Below are 19,593 nucleotides of genomic sequence, written 5' to 3' on the forward strand. Positions count from 1 at the left end.
GAATGAGTTCAAGTATTAATTTAATGTGAATTAGATTCATATTAAAACTATAGGTTAAAATTTAATATGTATGTGATACATATTAAAATTATAGGTTATGAGAGAAATTTATATTTAAATATGATTCAAAATATGAATTAAATTAAATATAAGATGTTTAATTTAGAAATTAATTAATTGGAGAATTAATTAATAGTTTAGTTTAGTTTAATTTGATTAAATTAAATTAATTAAATTAAAACTATAGGTTATGCGAGAGATATTCATTTAAATATGATTTAAATGAAATATTAATTAAATATGATTTAATTAATTAAATAAATTAAATAAATTAATTATTTTAATATACATTAATTTAATAAATAATATGGAAAGTGGGTGGTTTTCCACGTTCCCATTTATTCTCTCGACTTCCCACTTTTGGGAATTTTTACGTAACAAAGTAGAAGGTGAGTTCAGCAAATAGGAAGAAGACTCTCCAATTCTCTGTGGAAAATTTTTCTCCGTAAAGAAAAATTCCCTTAATTCAATTTGGTTTTCACAAACCATCTCAGTCCAGACAATAGGAAGGTTTCCAAGTGGTGGTGTTCCCCAATTTGGAGTTTTGTAGATACAGAGACGTTAAGATTGTAAGTTTCCTCTTCTTTATTCTTCTTGTAATTTTTTTTAAAGCATGTTTAGCCATATAAATTAATTTTATAATTATTTTACAATGTATTGGTATTTTTAGGTTCCAATTAAAATTGGGTTAAGGTCTCTGTAATTCTTCCGCTGTAAAGGGTTTTTTTATCCCTCCAATATTAATCACATGATTAAAGATATTATGATTAATATTCATGCCATGTTTACGATGTTTATGATATGCTACATGCTATGGGTGAGTGTCATGTTAACTTTGTCTATTAGGGTCGTACCCAAATGGGCGTCCCTCGAGATCACCATCTTTTTATGACTGTGTGGTTCAATGGGACCACCAGTATGTCATGATATGTTTATGAGTGGTCCGATGGGATCACTTACAGGATGATTGTCTTAAGTGTTTCTTCAGAATCACTAAAGACCAGTTTGTCCTAGGTGTTCCTTCGAGTTCATCGAAGACCAGTTTTGTCGTAAGTGTTCCTTTGAGTTCACCAAAGACCAGATGTGTTCCTACGGGATCATTAGATTGCGTATGTTTGGAACATGCCAATTTATGGGTATTTCTTTACAGAACCCTAATGTGAAGTTAACAGACACCTAGCATGACTAATAGTGAATCATGTTTATACTCACCATTTTATATGTTTAATATTTCAGGTAGAGGTAAAGATAGAGAAAAGTTGGCGAGCGACAGAGAAGGATCCATGACATGCCATATGGAAACTCAGTTTTGCTTCCGCGTCTATGTATCAATGTTTAAGTATTTTGTTTTTAATTAAAATTTAATCTTCTTCTTTTCAAGAAAATGTCTATGGTTATTATTTCTTTTTAGTAATGATCTCAACTTAGTATAAAGAGTTGTGTTGTTACAATGGATAATGACTATCGACATTTATCATTGATAGAATCTAAATTTTTTCTCTATATTTTATAAATATTTTTGATTCATTTTACTATATTTGAAAGTGTTACTAGTAAAAACTTATTTATAAAAATGGATGAAAAATCCATCTTGCACATACAAAGTGGGCTCTTAGGTTTTTATGAAGCAAAACAACAGGCTGATTCTTTTGTTTGATGGGTAGATGTGTTTCATGGAAAAATGCCTTTATTTTATATGAGGTGTAAATATTTTGAAAAAAAAAAATATAAACCAAGGATTTTTTCAAAAATAAAAAAAAAACAACAAATTATTTACGCTACAAAATCTCTAAATTACAATTTTTTTATACTTTATTTTATATGAGGTGTAAATATTTTATTTTTGACAATTTTTTCTAAAAAAAGTTATTTCAAAAGGGTTTTTTTTGAATAATTAGGTTGAAAAATTATTTTAATTATGTTGTCGTTTGAGATAGTGTTTGTACAAATAATCTTAAACAAAGTTAGAAATTTTGTTAACGAAAATAATATCTCTATTGAGAATTAACACAGGTTGTTTCCTTGATGGAAATTTCTCTAACCTTGAATTCTTCATGTTCTTGTTTTGTGCTCATTTTTGTTCTGTTTGAGGTATGTGTACAATATGCAACACATAAAGTATATATACCACGAAATGTTAGGTATATACCTATATAGGATACAAAAAATGGAGAAACAAATCTAAAATAGCTCATATCATAAGTAGGACATGGGTACTATATTTGGAGATATATCAAATAAACAATATAAAAGTAAAAAGATTGATAGCACATTAAATTAGTTTTTAATGGGGTAAACAATGAGTTTCAAAAGTAGAAGGTGATATCACTCATTTAACCTTCTTCTATTGATAAACTCAAATATAGACCAAAGTTTTAGGACAATATCATCACTTCAATAAAATGTACTTTTTCCTCTCAAAAATTCATTTTAAATTCATTAATTGCTTTAATGACACAACATCTCATGTAATGTAATATTCTCAACCCAAAGTTTTGAGAGAAGAAAACAAGTGTACAAAAATTGTGAAAACAAAAATATAGCTTTAATTATGTTGAGTTAAAATGTATTCTTTCATTTTTTATTTTGTTGACTAAATAACTCATTAACATAACAATAAAATAATTTATAATTGATCTCTAACATTTTTAGTTAAGTAATTCTTTTATTTTTTCAAATGATTGAATTCAACACAGATATATTTAAGATAAATTGTTATAAATAAATAGAAAATAATCTATTTACAAAAATAGAGAGGAAAAAAGAAACCATTTATAGCGACTTTGATGAATTTTGTTATATTTTAGAAATAATTTAAATAAACTAAAATTTAATAGACATTAAACATCATACAAATACATTAATTATTCTAAACATTTAAAACTTAGACAATTAAATCACACATATTTAATATTTATACCCTAAAATATTTTTGAAAATTATTTATAATTTTTTTACATCAAATCATAAACCTAAAATTTAAAAATAATTTATAGTAAAGGTGCTGAAATATTAAAAAATATAATAAAATTTTAAATTCATAGATATTAAAAATGTTCAATATTTTCAAAATATTTTGATTGGTTTTTCTATATTTAAAATATCTGGAATTTAAATAGAAAACAAATTGAAAATAGGGAGTGAATGAATATATTTTCCTAAAAAAGAATTTGTATTAAAACAACTAGATTTTATAGATCCTAACAAGATTCCTGATATAAACTACTTATTCCATCAAGTGATAGTTTTAATTTTCTATTAATAAACAAAATCAAAACCCTATCCTCCCCTACACATTTCTATTTTATTTTTTTTTCCAAATCAAAAGTTCTATTAATTTTGTTTCTATGTATAAATCCAAACATACTTCACAAAAATATTCTTTTATCTTTTTCTACGGTCAAAAAAGTTTAATCTAAAAACAACATTTTGATTCCTATACTTATCTATACTTTCGATCATCCAATTCTAGACGCCATACTTTCATAAATTCCTCAAAATTAAAACATGAGAATATATTTTCAAAATCTTTTTGCTAAATTTATTTAAAAATCAACAATAACTAATATCAAATGACTAAATTTAAGATTCATTTATGGAACGCATATACTCTAAGATATATGTATTCCCTTCCAAACAGATGTAATAGCATATATGTATCCGTGTGCTTGCTTTCTACGCTAAAATTGAACAAAAATAGGAAAAAAAAAAGTGGAATTTTAACCAATTTATTATTATTATTTCCATTAAATTAAGAGAATCTAATACACCATACCTTATGATACATATATATATATGTATATATATATATATATATAAATATATGAATTGACTAATTTTGGGATATCCAAAAAATGAAAACTAATTTTCTCAAAACAAAAAATTTGGAAACGAAAATTCCCTAAAAAATAAAAAGACGAAAGTCATTTCCTTTAACAAAAAGAGAATCACCTCGATTAAGAATTCGCTGCAGTACTCGGAGCATTAAAATAGTGAAACAAATTCTCATTCCCAACATTTCACATACGTGGCAAAGGAGTATTGGTTGAAATCAGGAAGTTCCCATACATTTAGTCGTAGAGAATCGATGAATATTAATATTTTCCATATTAATTGAAGAGTAGCGCATATGTTAAGGGGAAAAGTCCACATTCCGTAAACTCTTTCTTCTATATAAATACCGTAAAGTGACAGCTCCCTTAGACTCTCTTATTCTTATTATTATTTTTTTTTTGGGTTTCCTCTTCCGCAATCGAGGAGCTCGAAGGGCTCGCCGAATCGAAGGATTTTTACAATCTCCCATGGCTGTTTCTCAAGCTAGTCTTCTCCTTCAGAAGCAACTTAAAGGTCAATTTTGATTTTTCTTCTTTTTCTTGTTTTCTTCTCATGATGATTCTCTTTAATCATCTTCGATTCGTAGGGTTTTGTTTTTCATCTTCTTCCTGCTCTTTCAATCCCTCCTATTTTGTTTTCTCCTTTCAGATCTCTGTAAGAATCCCGTTGATGGATTCTCCGCCGGTCTAGTGGATGAGAGCAATATATTTGAATGGAGCGTTACGATTATTGGACCTCCTGATACGCTTTAGTATGTGTACACTCCTTCAATTTGTAGATTCCATTGTTTCTTTCAACTTTAGGGTTTTTACTATCTTTTTTTTTTTTTTTCTAGTTTTTGTTGAATTGAATTAAGTTGGGTTCAAAGGGTTTCCTTTGTTTTGTTCTTTGTTTTCTTGATTAAATTTGTGAGATTTACTCTTTTCACTTTATTCTTCTTCTTCTTCTTCTGTCATTGTGAAAAGAAAACTCTTCCGAAATTTGAGTTTTTCGATGTTTGGTTATTATCGTATTCTTGCCAGTCTTGATTGTGTTTCTAATGTGATTGCAGTGAGGGGGGTTTCTTTAATGCGATTATGAGTTTTCCATCAAATTATCCAAATAGTCCTCCTTCCGTGAAGTTTACTTCTGAGATTTGGCATCCTAATGGTTTGTTGCTCTTGTTACTTTGTTATTTGTTATTTGGTATTCTGTTTTCTTTTTCCTCATTGAAGTATTTGAGATTTAAGTTGTTTCTTGAATTGTAGTTTATCCTGATGGGCGTGTTTGTATTTCAATCCTTCATCCTCCTGGTGATGATCCCAATGGCTATGAGCTTGCTAGTGAGCGTTGGACTCCTGTTCATACGGTATTTGTTATTATTATTATTATTATTATTTTTATCAATTTTGAAATTTTTTTGTCATCTTCAACTTGTTTTAAAAATTGAAATTTTAAGATATGGATGTCCTTTATTTTCTATTTTCCTCGTACTTTGACGAGAGTGCTTTTGAATGGAGTAGATGATAATTAGTTAGGAAGGTTCATTAAACAATTTAACTTAAAAGAATTGCTTACCTGTGTATTCCATAACTTTGTGTGAAAATCCTTCTTTTGGTTTGAGGTGAACACTTGGGAGTGCTTATTTCCTCCAACAGTACTAACTCTTACTATAAATATTACGGAGTTCCATCTCTTTTTTTTTTCTTTTGGATTTGAGTTTGATAATTTCACCGACAACGCATGCATATTTCAATGGAGAAGCAGTATTAGACAGTGAATAACATGACCAGTAGTGATCAATAAGGGCCAAGTAAATATTAATAGGCTTAAGGGAGGATGAGTTCAAGCCATGTTAAACTCCTATATGGAATTTAATATTCTATGAGGTACCTTGACAATCAAATGTAGTATGATGTAGTGGTTGTCCTGTGGTGCAAGTTTGTCTGAACAGGAGTATGATGTAAAAAAGCTGTACTTTGAGACCAAGAAATCTGGAAAATATTCTGTCATTTTTATTTCAGATTATTGTGTAGTTTAACAAAAAAAAAAAAAGAAAAAAGACTTCAATAGTTTATTGCACAATTGTCAGATTGATTTATCTTGTTATAGATGTTATGCTTCTGCATCTCAACAAACCATATTTTTGTGCGCAGACATCCCCTACATGGTTTAAGAAATGTAACATTTGTCATATTTGTCTCAATACATAACAAAGTGTAGATGAGACACGATATGGATAGAAAAGCCTAAAATTTAGTGATTGGCCTTTACTTAATATAGTCTAGGTTCAACACTAATTTGGACTTTGAAGGTTCATCTGTATGGTTGACAATGTGCTCTTAGTATGTTGCAATCCTTCATGAATAGGTTAACGTCATCCAGTTTTAGTGCTCTAATTTCACCCATTTGCTCTTCCTGTGGTGTCCACAATTTTCCCTTTCTTAGATTTTCACTCTTGCTCCCACAATAATCTTTCCATATAATATAAATTGTTTCTGGTTTTGGGTGTGTAACATGGTCTTGATTATATGTGGAATTTGCACTAAGCTTTAGTGGTTTTAAATTAGTTCCACTTTTTTCTTGCAATTTTTTGGCCTTGTCTATAAAACAAATTTTAATCACTTGCGTTACTACAGTACTGGATTTTGGCATCCTGTAAAGAAAACCCTTTTCTCTTGTTTAATCTTGATCGGAACTACTATGTGGCATATCATTCTTAGGAATCTCCTGGGACATTTCTTTCCCAGGCAGTTGCCTCCTTCCAACAGGGAGTCAAAGAAATCCTTTTTTCTTCTGAGTGATTGTACGGCCATTTATCTGAATCAAGGCACTGCAATAGTATGCTCAATCCCCAAGTTATTGAAGTGAATGGGCCACTAAATAACAAGAATGATTAGAAGTGATATTTACACTAAATAGTTTTTGTTGTACACGTTTCTTAGACTAAAATTTTCTGTAGCTGTGAAATTTATTTATGGTCTCAGACTTGTTTACTAACCTAGATCAGTCTTAAAAATGTATATCTTCTCGAGGTAGGTATCCTTAATTGGTTCTTATCATTGCCTGCAGAATGTTCATTAATCTTCTGTTTGAGCCTCCTGACAGTGATAGCACCAATTCAATGATGTGATGTAGAGATTCTCTTTTCCTTGGGATTTTTGTAAATGTTAATGAAAACTCCGTTCTCTGTGTAGGTTGAAAGCATAGTTTTGAGTATTATATCGATGCTATCAAGCCCAAATGACGAATCACCTGCAAATGTTGAAGCTGCTGTAAGTGATCCTTCCAACTTGTTTACCAACTTCTGTTTTATATCTATGCTTCACTTATGGCAACGTGTGCTTGGTATTGGTTGAACTTTGAGTACTTCACAATTTAATGCATTGTCGATTTATATTAGCCGGATTGAAGAAATGACCAGCAACATTGGCATATGAATTATACTCTTCTTTTTTTCTTGATTCACGCGTTCTTCCCTATTTTTGTTTCTGCATCTTTTCATTGTTTTCATTGTACATTTGTCCTTTTTGTTAACCTTAACAGTTTACCACTCCTTTCTGTTTGGTCCATGTGTTCTATCAGACTGCCTTTTTGTCTGATTGTTCGTTCAACTTATAATATAATCTTGCATTGTGCACATTCCATGGGTTCAACAATGACTAATCTTTTCATCCCTAAAGTTGTCAAATTTCATATTCCTAGTCTCTTTCTTTTCAATTTTTCTTTGTTTAGATTTATGCATCATTATTGTTCATAATTAAAGGTGTAATTATTTGTGTATACTTGGAAAAGAATTGAGGATAATAGGGGTAAACTAATGAAATAAGAAAGAGTGCGAGAAAATGTGAAAATTGAGTTATTTTTTTGTTTTCCATGATGACCCCAGAGACGCTAATGTGCACATTACTAACTTAGGAGACCAAGACTATGAAGTACTCTCACGCTTAAGCATAGTCTTTATTTATTATTTCACATTTCACCTGAAGCTTTCATTCTTAACCAACAGGGTGAATTAGTAAGAAAAATAGAAGGGCTAGGGAATGAAGGTGGTTGGATGAGAGAAATGGGAGGATATATGAGTCAACTGAGGGTTAATTAGGTTGTGGGATATAATGTTATTAGTTGGACTAAGAACAGAGGGGTCAAATTTCGATGTGATGGAGGCATTAAAAACAAGTGTTCGAGGCATGTAACAAATGTTAGACCTCCTTTTACTTGGACAACTATTGTCCAAACACATCTATTTTACTAACTTTTTATTATCTGTGCTGCTTCCTTCAATCCAAATTAGAGAGCACACGGAGTGAAGAACTCAAGGTCCATCATTCAGGTCTAACCTAAAGACCCTCTATTTTATTTTATTTATAAAAAAGAATAAAATAAAAGGTAGGCTTTAGGTTAGAGCTGAATAATGGACCCTTTATGATGAAAGGGCATTGGGGGAAAATGAGATTAACATTTGAGTTTAAGGTTCTGAGAGTGAAGTGCTAGCTATAAGTGTAGGGTTCTGCTTTTCATGTTTTGTATACATGGTGAGTCAGATGCTGGTGCAAAAAGCAAGAACTTGTGATGGTGGCCCTAGCCCATGATTGTGTGGATGAAGTTTAAGGTCAAGGGAGAAGGCTCCAACGGAGAATTTCAAAGGAGAGTTTCTTAGGGGCTTTAAGTGTGTGGCATTGATGTTCTGTGAAGCCGTGTGGTATTCTAGAAGATAATCTCCCAATGCTCTTAGGCAGTTTAGATGTCATCTTGGGAGACATCAACCACTAATATGGCTATATGGAATGTGCCAGTGTGGGCTGGAAACTTTTTATTAATGTCAAGGTGATAGTTTGCTTTTGAAGGTCACTTGGTCTTGCCTGCGTCACCCCCTAGTAGATTTTGTGCCACTCAAGGTGGGCGAACTTCAATTAAGTTTTTGCCATCTTAACCGATCTATCGCTGTACAATTCATACATGGTGATAAGAGTGCTCACTTATGTGTGATGACATGCAGTTTTGCTCAACCTTGATATTTCTTCTTCACTTCTGCTCCTATATTTCGTTGTTCTTTCTCAGTCCTCATCTTTCTTCGTCAACTCAACCTTCAAGTTTTGTTTTGTGATTTTCTTATGCTACTTTCAAGCCTTCCACTCTCAATGTCAGAAAAGGTGGGTGAGGGCTAATGTGCTAATTTTCTTGAATTTCAAACTAAATCCATTGACAAATAGCCCCTCCCCTTTATTTTGTATTTCATCGGAAGACTTTGAAGTTGAAAATGTCAGCTCTTTTCCTATTCTCATTTCATGAAAGGAACGAACTCAATGGTCTCTTTAGATTGATGTTAGTTATTTTTGAGATATCTTCTTGAATAATGATGTCGCGTGTTATGGTATCAGGTTCTTCCTAAAACCCTTGGAAAGATAACTCTTTAGTTTTTTGTTGGCCTAGTTTGTTAAATGGTTCATAGAGGATGGGCTTCAATACCTATTTTTGGGATGATTTTTTGGTTTGTGGAGAAATCCTTTGCTTGTTGGACATGAAGTTACAATTTATGGCCTCTGTTTTGCTGAGCTTTGGGTGAGTCTTCTTTTGTTTTGGGTTTTTATTGCCTCTCATTGATTGGGATTTACTTTTGCTTTCAAGGGTTTTCTTCTTTTCTTTTTCAGCTCAATTTTCTCCTTTCGTAGGTTTTTCTTCTTTTCTTTTTCAGCTCAATTTTTCCTTGCTTTCCTCTGTCATCCTCTTAATTTCCTCATAGTTGGGGAGGGTTATGAACTCCAAGAAGGTAAACCCCTCCCCTAGGCTGTAGCATTTTTTAAAGAATATTTTTTTTCCTATAAATTAAAATTAAAAACAAGATAACCAAGAAGGTAAGGTTCGTTGTCTAGTAAGTCTTATAGGGAAGTTCATTCTTTAGAACATGTATAGAGAAACTCCTTATTGGAACCAACTCCTTACTGGAACCTTGGTGAATGCTCCCTTTGAAAACATGTGCTGGAGGGCCTGGACTATATCCTTGGAAGTTGATAGATTGGTTTGTTGATTTGAATTTTGATCTAAGATTCTTGGACGCTTTTTGGGTTTCAATGGTGCAAAAAAGAAATTGCTATGATATGATGGATATTTTGGTGGATCCTCTTTTAGAGGGGGTGAGAGAACTGAGGGGATTGTTGGAGATTATTAGGTTCAGTACCTCGTTTTGGGTATTGGTGGATAAGACCTTTAACAATTTCTTGTTAGCTTTTATTCTCTTCGTTTGAATTCATTTTTGGACCTTACTGGGTTGTTTTTGTATGCCTTGTATGTATATATATATTTTTTCAATGTTTTTTCCTGTTAAAGCTTGGTCTCAAAATGATACGACTCCTTATTGAGTCGTGATATGCTTGGACTGAACTTGATTCAAAAAATTGTTTGACTAAGCACACTATGGTTTTCCGTATTGTATTTTGTGGGTTGATTATATATATTTGTTCGAACCCAATACAACTTAAAGTCTAATATATATATATACCCATGGATAGTTATATATAAGATGGAACTTATGTGTTTGTGCAGAAGGAATGGCGGGACAGGAGAGAAGATTTCAAGAAAAAGGTAAGTCGCTGCGTGAGGAAGTCACAGGAAATGTTATAAGGAAAGTGACGCAGGCAAGTGCAGCTTTTGGTTTGTCTCTTCTTCTGCTTTTTGTGGCAGTGGGTGTTTAAACTTTATCTTTGCTAAAAGGGGACTTCACCTGTTCACTTTGGTGGTACCAGTGGGGGTCTTGCTTGTAGAACGTCAATGGAGCTATCACCCATATATTTTACTCTCTTGTTTTTTCTTTTTTTTTCTTCTTATTTTTCTCTCTTTTCTTTGTTTCTTTTTTTTTTTTAGTTATAAATTTTTATTTTTGTTTTGTTCTCTCCTCTCCCTGCATTTTTAAAAGTAACTAATTAGGATGAATTTGTATAACAAAAGCATTTTGTTTAATGCTTTTCGTCTTTGTTAAAAGAAAAGGAAAAGAAAAAAAGGGAAACCTTGGTCTGTTTGGTGACATATTAAGCTTTCCGATACACTCTGAAAATGGTGCCTTTATACTACTATGCCTAAGTTGATTTAAGATTTTCGTTTATTGTGTTAGGGTTTGGTGGGGGGTTACGATTGAAGTGAAGATTTCCAAATGTAATAATAATGAAAAATGTTGATGTGAGTAGACACATCATTTTTAGGGTTTTTGGATATGAACCTTCTTATGAATTTTTATTTATTATTATTATTATTATTATTATTATTATTATTATTATTTATTTTAACATGTACTACTAGATTCACCTGACACCTCGTTTCTGGGGGACTTCACCTTTTTCTTGGCCCGAGTACTTGGACTCTTTGGACTAATATTAAATATAAGATTAATATTTGGACTTCTAATTACCCCTTTTGTTCTCATGTTGGTTAGATATTTAGTTTAGAACTGCTAATCAAAGCTGAAACATAGCCTGATGTAACTGGCTTATGGATGGAACCAACTCATTTCAGGGTGTTCCTAGGTGTGTATGTACATAGGATTGATCAGGTTGGGTTATGGGTATCTTTTTTATTATTTTGAGTCGTTTGGTTTTTCATTGTTACCCATAGTCGTGGAGGACAAATCTAACTCAACTCTGTTTCTATATTTTTGAGTTGGGCAACTATGAGTAATAAAAGGTTTTAAAATATTTAAAAAGGGCAAAAAACGGTTGGTGTTGGGAGGTGAAAAGATTGAAACTGGACAGGTGATGATGAGCAATGGTTCTAAAAGATTTTGCGTGGTCACAGGATAGAAGAAAAACAAGTTTGGTTGTGAAATCTAGAGCTCGAAAAGAAATATATATAAAACCCTAGAATTAAATAAGAAAAGTAGTCGTGTTTTAGTTGGATCGAATCTTTTTCTTTGGTGTGAACAAAATTGGATAAGCTGGTGTAAGATTAAGTACTACTAAAATAGATAGCTTGATTGTAACTTTAGTAAATAGATTGATTGTAACCTTTAGTAGGAAGCGAGGACAACGAAACTCTCCCAAGCCTAAATGGTTATCTAATCAAACCATATCATATAATGTTAATAAAAGGATCAAGAGTGTTAAAAACGGAACTCTCCAAGCCTGAATGTTTAAAATGTTAGGTTTGAAAAATTTAAGAATCTAAAATGTTCCTTAGGTATTTAAATCATAAAGTATAGTATTTTATTAAATCATATCCTTTTTCTTTCTTTAAATTAATGTTTATACATTTTTACTTCACATCTTTTTGTACAACATGAATCTTAGATGAGATTTCATTAAAATCAACATGACTTGAAGGATTCTCCCATTGAATCAATTCTCTTGTTGCTTTCCCAATTTCTTCAATCTCTTTCATCAAACTACTTAGACAAAAAGCCAAAGCACTAAAACTCAAAAGTGCTTCTCTTTTACCTTCTTCACTTTCACTACTTTGCTCAACGATTTCCACATAATGCTTCATAAATGAACAAAGCAATTTTTCTCTCTCCATTTCCTCCATTTCAATGACCATTTTACTCTCACCCATTTCAACATCCCCAACATCACTCTCTCCCTTATTCTTTTTCTCTACTTCCTTCTCAAGCACCTTCAATGATTTCAAAGAACTCACATCCACACAACACTTCACCAAACCACTCATCATTTCCTTAAAATCCTCAACATCCTCCTCTAAATTTTTACCTATTTTCGCCCACGACGACGAATCTTCCAATACCAGAAGATTCTGTCCTATCCCTTCAATCGAACGACTGACGAAAGCAAACAAATCAACCGTTTTCGACAACGACTTCAACAACTTCCCATAACAACCACTTTGAAATGGCAAAAACCAAAAGTTGGGTTCTACGTTAGCCTCATCAATCAACTTCTTCAACTCAACAACATGGCCTCCCAATTCTTTTAAACTTCCCTTGAGATCTTCGGGTTGAAAACTCGTTGAATTGATGCATTTTAGAAGCACTCGTAAAGTGGAAGTGAGTTGAAATTTGGCTAGTTTAGAAGCTCTAGTTGGATGTAAAATGATATCAACCATAATTGAAGATGAAACTCCAATAATAGTCTCAACAATTCTGGCAAAAGCAAGTTCTTTTGGTGAACCATAATTTGTTCTTCCTAAAATGATGACAGCTCCAATAATGGCTGAAACTCCACCAGCTGCTCCATACATTTTGCTTCTTTGAAGAAAACTTGTGAAGACAAAACATGGGAGAAGACAAAGAAGTCTTCCGATTAAAAACTTTTCAAATATAACAAAACACAAAACTCCATAAACTGATCCAATAACTGTTCCTTGAAGCTTAACATTTGCTATTTTGAAAGTTGCTTCTCTTGTGCAAGCAATACTAACAGCCACTCCTAAACTTGCCCAAAATCCATTCTCTTTGCTATAAATCAATCCCAAATAAACAGCAATTCCTAAAGAAATTGCTGATTTTAAAGCTCCCATTACCTGTTTGCTGCTCAAAATCCCACTTGGAATTGCCCATTTTGTTGTATTCGGTGTTTGTTTTCGTTCTTCTGATTTCTTCTTGGGGTTTGGTAATTTGTTGTTTTGGGATTTTTCTTGAAGGAGTTTCAAGCAAAATATGAAGAAAAAGGAAGGGAGATTTTTGTGATTTGTTGGGTTGAATAATTGGATGGTGTTGATCATTGGATCTTGATCTTGAGCTTCATCAAAAGGGTTTGACTCAGGGAAAGTATGTGAATCGGAGGGTGGATAAGCAATGCCTTGGTTTAAAGATTGGATGATTTGATTCTCTAAAGAATTTATACCATTTTGAAGTGGTTGCAATATTGGATATGAAGCAATGTTTGATAAAGCTAATTCCATTCCTCTTATTGGTCTTTCCAAATCTTGCAATTTTTGGCTATTGCACAACCATCCCAATTTGCAAACTTTTAATGGAATCCACTCCCATTTCATGCTTTCCTGTCATCATAAATTACAAAAACATGTTATATTTCTTCGGTAAAACGGTTGAACTAAACGTAGTTAGCTATGGGAATGGAGAATCGACTTCCAATTCCACAAATTGCCAGAAGAAAAAAAAGCGGTCGAATAGGTTAAATAGCAAGTTTTAGTCCATCAACCTAACCAAACTTCTAATAGGTCTATATACTGTTAAAAACGATCAAGTCAATTAAGTTTAACGTTGTTTATAATTTCAAAAACCTAAAACTAAAAGTGGTTTAGGGAGAATGCACACTTAAATTAGTGCTTCTTCCCTATTAGAAGGAAAAACAAATGCTTCCACTTAAGAAATATTTGTTATTATTATTTTCATTGGTCATCTTCAACTAAATGTTGAACCATACACATAAGTGGTTTTGCTGATGTAAGATTTAAAAAACAAATATTTGTACGGAAATTAATTTTGGATTGACACAATTTTGTCTTGTTTGTAAATTAATGAAACAATTATATATCCATTTCCAAATATATTTACCTTTTTCTTTTCTTAAATAAGAATAAAACTAATCCTTTTTTTTTTTTTTTTAAAGTTAATACCAATAATTTGAAATTTGAATCCTCTATTTAAATAAGAAAACCAAATGAAATATTTTTACAATTAAATTAACATAGTTAATAAAGTTAAAAACAACCTATTTATAAATGAAAAATGATGTGTAAATAATTTATAAATTACAATGTACATCCATATAATCGGTTTTTATTTTCTTTAAATGATTCTTTTTGTGTAAATAAAACAAAAGTATGGAAAGACTACAACTAATCAGAATTGTTTTAATTGTAATTATAGTCCAAATTTTCAGGTTTGGAAAAATAAGTTGAAAAAAGAATAAAATTATTATTGTTATTATTATTTAGAAAGCTTACTTGGTATTGTTTGATGGGTTGGAGGAGTTTGGTTGCTGAGGTGGACAATAGTGAAGCTTTAGAAAGGGACCCAACAGCCACTGTGTCATTGTCAGCAAGAAATGCTTTCACCAACACTCTTAACCGCTCTCCCACCTTCTCCACCATTGCTTTGCTCTTCTCTTTCACCTTCACAAATTAAAATAAATAATATCTTCTTCTTCTTCTTCTTCTTATTTTTTTTTTTAACTTATTATAGATTTTTCTAGAAACAGTTTTAATTATTTATATCCATATTGCAAAATGACATCATTCATATATACAAACTAGCTTTGGTTTCCAATGATAAGTTATCTATTTTGTTTCTATATGAATTTATAGCCTATAGTTTCTTCATATATTAATGTCACTATTATTCCCTTGACTCTCAATTCTCACGTATGTCTAACATTCAATTTTATTTTCTTTTTATTAGTATTTCATTTGAGAATTCATACCAAATACTTTTTTCGTACAGAAAAAAAAGAAAAAAAGAAAAGAAAAGAAAAGATCAAGAAGAAGTATGTTGAGTTATATACTCATGTGGCATACCGACTAAATTTAATGTGTTCATAAAAATTACAAAAGACTAATTTGAAATAACATTTCAAGTTAAACAAGCAAAAAAAAAAAAAAAAATTGAAATAACATTTAAAAGGCTTAAAAACTAATAAGATTTAACAACTAAAATTCTTTCTTTAAATATTTAGAGAGTGGTTCAATTAAATTTAAGATTTGGTTAGAAAAATAAGTACTTTTAAATAAAATATGTATTTTCATTTCAAGTATATCATAAAATTGACCAAGAACTTAGCTCAAATAATCACATCTAAATGTGTTAGTAACATCATGATTCAAATCATCTTAATCTTCGGTTGTTGTATTATATAATAATAATAATAAAATAAAAAAAAGTTGGAAGATGAGATTATTATATGATATATATATTTGCTATGTTTTTCCTTATTTCTTATTTTTGGACGTTAAGATTTAAAAAGTTTAATCTTTGTTATTTGTTTAAATGGGCATGTACTAGATTAATCGAAGATTTAGGATTAAAAGTACTTTTATAGAAAGGTATAAGATCTAAAATTTTAAATATTAAAAGTATTCTTAGGATCATCTCTTTTGATCTTTGAGTATGTTTTGTTCTTTCTAAGACTATCATATATATTTCTATTTTTAATATTTTTTTGCATAAATATTTTTTTTAATTAAAATAATTATTAAGCACACAAAATTCAAATCTCTAATATTGTGTTTGAAGATGCATGCTTCATTTCAGTTAACTTATGCTCAATCGACTATTTATTATATATTTGATAAGATATGAAAGAAAGATATAATAAGAAAGATTATGCATTTTTTCCATTAGTATGCAGTTTTATTCAAAATTAATTACGAAAAAACCTTACGTGCCGCCTCGACTACACCTATTATTATCTGTCTAGACCAATTAATTATCCAATAAAAACATCGGGATGTAACAAATATTTTCTCGAAAACATATTTATCATTCTTTTTTCTAAGAAAAAGGGAACACTACAAGAGTAAAAAGTAAAATTTAGTGTTTTTTTTTTTTTTTTTCTTTTATATAAATCTCAGGTAAATAGTAAAAGATAAAAGATAAAAGTAAATTTTGGAAATCAAATAGTAGACTAAGTGTACATTAATTTTGTTTATCTATTTCTAAATGATGTTATTTTTGACAAATAAAAAGAGAAATGGTGAAAGGTGAAGGCTCAAAATGTCAAAATGTGGTAAAAGTTTTATGGTCGTCAATGATAAATATTGTTGTTTATTTCTTCCCCCCCTAATAATGACATATAGTAAATATTGTAATTAATATTTTTACTGATTAAAGTTCAAAATGACATGCAAAGATAAAACAATAAACAACCTAACTTTTGGTTCTTTCCCTCATTTTTTTCCAAGGATAGGAATTAAATTTCTAAAATTGATGGTTTGAAACAATTGAGTTAGGTTTATTTTGAAAATAAATTACTTATAACTTTGTTAACACAACTAACTCATCTATATTATTTTGAACTTAAGATTTAGAGATTTGAACATTTCTATCTTCTAATTTGTATATATATAGTTAAAATCGGAACATATATTTTTTAAAAAAAATTATAATGTAACAACGATATATGTAATTGGACACTTAGAGATAGACTTGATTGCAACGTCAATATGGACACATGTTTCTTTCTAAAATATATTGACGATGGTTCAATTCTTCCTTCTACGTAATTTTGAACAAAAGAAGGAAAAAAAAAAAAAAAACTAACCTCAAGAGAAGCGAGACGTGGAAAGGGAAGTAGGGTGGCGAGGAAGCTGGCGGCGACACCCATCGCGGTTGTAGAAGCGACATGAACAGGGTGCATGAGAGGGTTAGTTTGAACGCCGCCGATGAAACCGACCACATAAATAATCACAATCTGACCCAAAGCAATCCGTTTAGCCAAAACATGGCTAGAACTCGGCAGCAACACCACAACCGATGCCAGTGCCACTGTCAAAGCGATGGTCTCATACGAGAACTTCGTCGGTCCAATAAACCAAAACACTGCCATGGCCGGACAGACAGTCTGCAGGGTGGCATAGAGTGCCAGCCAACAGCCACGGACGGTGTCCCCGAGAGTTGCATTTGTCACGATCAAGATGGCGGTGACGTAAGAAAATGCCGGGAACGTCACTTGACTTCGTAGAAAAAGGGGGCCGTACACGGTGGCTGCAGCAATAATAGAGCATGCGACTGCGGTGCGGCAACCGGCGGCGAAGCACGTGAACCACAAGGACGGCATTAGGAAGATAGTGGCAAAAATGTGAATTTGGAGTTGAAGGTTTGTGGTCGAATTATGGAGAGGGTTTAGAGAGGTTTAAGTAATGAATCGGAAAAGATTGTGGGTTTCGTTATTGGAACCCATGTGGCCCTACATTTTATTTTTATTATTTTTTTTTTTATAATTTCATATTAAAATATCCCTATGATTTAAAATTTGTTCAATTTTTATTCTTTTTAACTTTTAATCCATTAATCTTTTTTTAACAAAAATATATTTCTATTTCCTGCCTTTTAGGTTTACTTTACCTTTTTTTCTCTTCATAATTTGTTCTCAAAATATTATGCATTTACTTCAAGTTTCATTTTTAATTTAGTTCCATAATTTCAAAATGTTATCAAAAATTGATCTTTAAATTGCCATTTTCAACTTTGATTTTCATTAAATATTTACTTTATTAAGCATTTTGAATGTCTATTAATCAAGTTAAAATAACTATAAAGTAAAATTTTAAATTTAATTTAAAAAGTGAAACTTAATTAATTATGATTATTTTTTCTTTATAAAAATAGAAATTGAGTGTTTAATAAAAAATTGAGGCCAAAATTGCAAAATTTGAAGTTTAAAAATTCAAATCTCAAGCAAAAAATTGTGACATTTTGAAACTCAAAAATAAAGAAAATGTAACTCGATCAAAAAATATATCTACATTCAAGCTAAAAAGATATTTTTCTTTTTAATAAATTTTAATCCGACAAATTATTCTTTATCAAAACCAACTGAATATCAATTATAAATTTCCATTTAAGAAAAGATATAATAGGTAAACATGTTATAAAAATTTATAGCAAAAATGACTAATGAGTAATAAAAGAAAAGTTTTTGAAAAATCAACTATAAACAAAAATAGGAACTTATTATTATTTTTAGACAAAAATATATGAACTAAAATTAAGGAATGCAAATTGATATTTTAACATTTTTATGATGATGATTATTATTGTGCAATTGTGGTGGCTCTCAATTTTGCTGGCCATTAATTTAACAAAGAATTGAATCACACTTTCTTATGTACTTCTTTATTGTCCTTTTATTCCAATGTTTCTTTACTATTTGCACTCGAGTGTAACAAGAAACCATCAACAAAAATTGCTTTATATCTTTAGTTCCTCTTGCATATAATCTATATTTATATCATATATATATATATATATGTATGTTTATGCATAATGCTTTACCTAACTAATACATGGAAAAATAATAGGTTAATATGGTTTGATTTTGATTACGACAATGGAAACTTTCTTTAGATCATGTTTGAATTAAGTCTTTGTTTGGTGTGAGGTTTTGTTTATTTATATATAAGGATATCGATAATGGTTTTTAGCTGTTTATCTTTTAATTATGTTATATATATATATATATAATATATATATATATATATATATATATATATATATATATATATATATACACAATTAAGTACCTCATCCAACAAAGTTGTCCTTTGGGTAAATGAGTGGTTACATACTTTCTTTCTCAATTTCTTGTGGTCTTTGGTAAACAAACAAACAAATAAATAAATAACGATCAGTTTGACCTTATAAAAAAAGGAATAGTCGTCAATATATATTATTAAAGTTAAAATATTAGTATATATAATAATATTTTAAAAAATTATAAATATATATAGTAAAGTTTGTTGGTGATAGACTTTTATCGCTGCTATCAACAACTTATATAGTCAATCACAAATAGATCGCTAGATTCTAATAAAATTTAAAACTATTTTAATAAAATTTAAAACTATTTTAAAATAGTTATTAAACATTTCAATTTTTTTAAAAAAATTAAATACTTGAAAAGGTTTAATCAAATAGAACCTTTGATAAAACATCTTAAATAGTCTTTTATGATTCGATAATTTTTTTTTTATAAATAGTTATAGTAACTATGTACCAAAGGTTTTATTATACTAATCAAGCTAAACTCTCTAATTATAAATTAGAGGCCTATGTCCCAAAAAATAATTATAGGAACTATGTTCTAACATTTTTCTTTT

The 19,593-nt window shown here is 30.3% G+C and overlaps 2 protein-coding genes across 2 annotated transcripts; one reads left to right on the top strand and one right to left on the bottom strand.

The window, feature by feature from the left end:
• Positions 1–4,211: 4,211 nt before the first annotated feature.
• Positions 4,212–11,137, top strand: LOC103497173 (ubiquitin-conjugating enzyme E2 7). Its single transcript, XM_008459274.3, has 6 exons — positions 4,212–4,407; positions 4,543–4,645; positions 4,946–5,043; positions 5,142–5,242; positions 7,071–7,148; positions 10,417–11,137. The coding sequence occupies exons 1-6, from the start codon at positions 4,362–4,364 to the stop codon at positions 10,492–10,494; spliced, it is 504 nt and encodes a 167-aa protein (XP_008457496.1). The 5' UTR covers positions 4,212–4,361; the 3' UTR covers positions 10,495–11,137.
• Positions 11,138–12,042: 905 nt separating this feature from the next.
• Positions 12,043–17,657, bottom strand: LOC103497174 (uncharacterized). Its single transcript, XM_008459275.3, has 3 exons — positions 17,037–17,657; positions 14,725–14,892; positions 12,043–13,815 (listed from the first exon to the last, which is right to left on the bottom strand). The coding sequence occupies exons 1-3, from the start codon at positions 17,550–17,552 to the stop codon at positions 12,115–12,117; spliced, it is 2,385 nt and encodes a 794-aa protein (XP_008457497.2). The 5' UTR covers positions 17,553–17,657; the 3' UTR covers positions 12,043–12,114.
• Positions 17,658–19,593: the final 1,936 nt, after the last annotated feature.

This window comes from Cucumis melo, chromosome 12, assembly GCF_025177605.1.
Source record: "Cucumis melo cultivar AY chromosome 12, USDA_Cmelo_AY_1.0, whole genome shotgun sequence".
Taxonomy (NCBI): domain Eukaryota; kingdom Viridiplantae; phylum Streptophyta; class Magnoliopsida; order Cucurbitales; family Cucurbitaceae; genus Cucumis; species Cucumis melo.

What these genes read in the sequence shown, in the direction of transcription:
- LOC103497174 (XM_008459275.3), bottom strand. Translation starts at nt 17,552, where the DNA reads ATGCCGTCCTTGTGGTTCACGTGCTTCGCCGCCGGTTGCCGCACCGCA. An exon ending in CACGTCTCGCTTCTCTTGAG is followed by an intron (nt 14,893 to 17,036) that starts GTTAGTTTTTTT and finishes TAATTTGTGAAG; the next exon opens with GTGAAAGAGAAGAGCAAAGC. An exon ending in AACCCATCAAACAATACCAA is followed by an intron (nt 13,816 to 14,724) that starts GTAAGCTTTCTA and finishes TTATGATGACAG; the next exon opens with GAAAGCATGAAATGGGAGTG.
- LOC103497173 (XM_008459274.3), top strand. Translation starts at nt 4,362, where the DNA reads ATGGCTGTTTCTCAAGCTAGTCTTCTCCTTCAGAAGCAACTTAAAG. An exon ending in GGACCTCCTGATACGCTTTA is followed by an intron (nt 4,646 to 4,945) that starts GTATGTGTACAC and finishes ATGTGATTGCAG; the next exon opens with TGAGGGGGGTTTCTTTAATG. An exon ending in GTTGGACTCCTGTTCATACG is followed by an intron (nt 5,243 to 7,070) that starts GTATTTGTTATT and finishes TTCTCTGTGTAG; the next exon opens with GTTGAAAGCATAGTTTTGAG.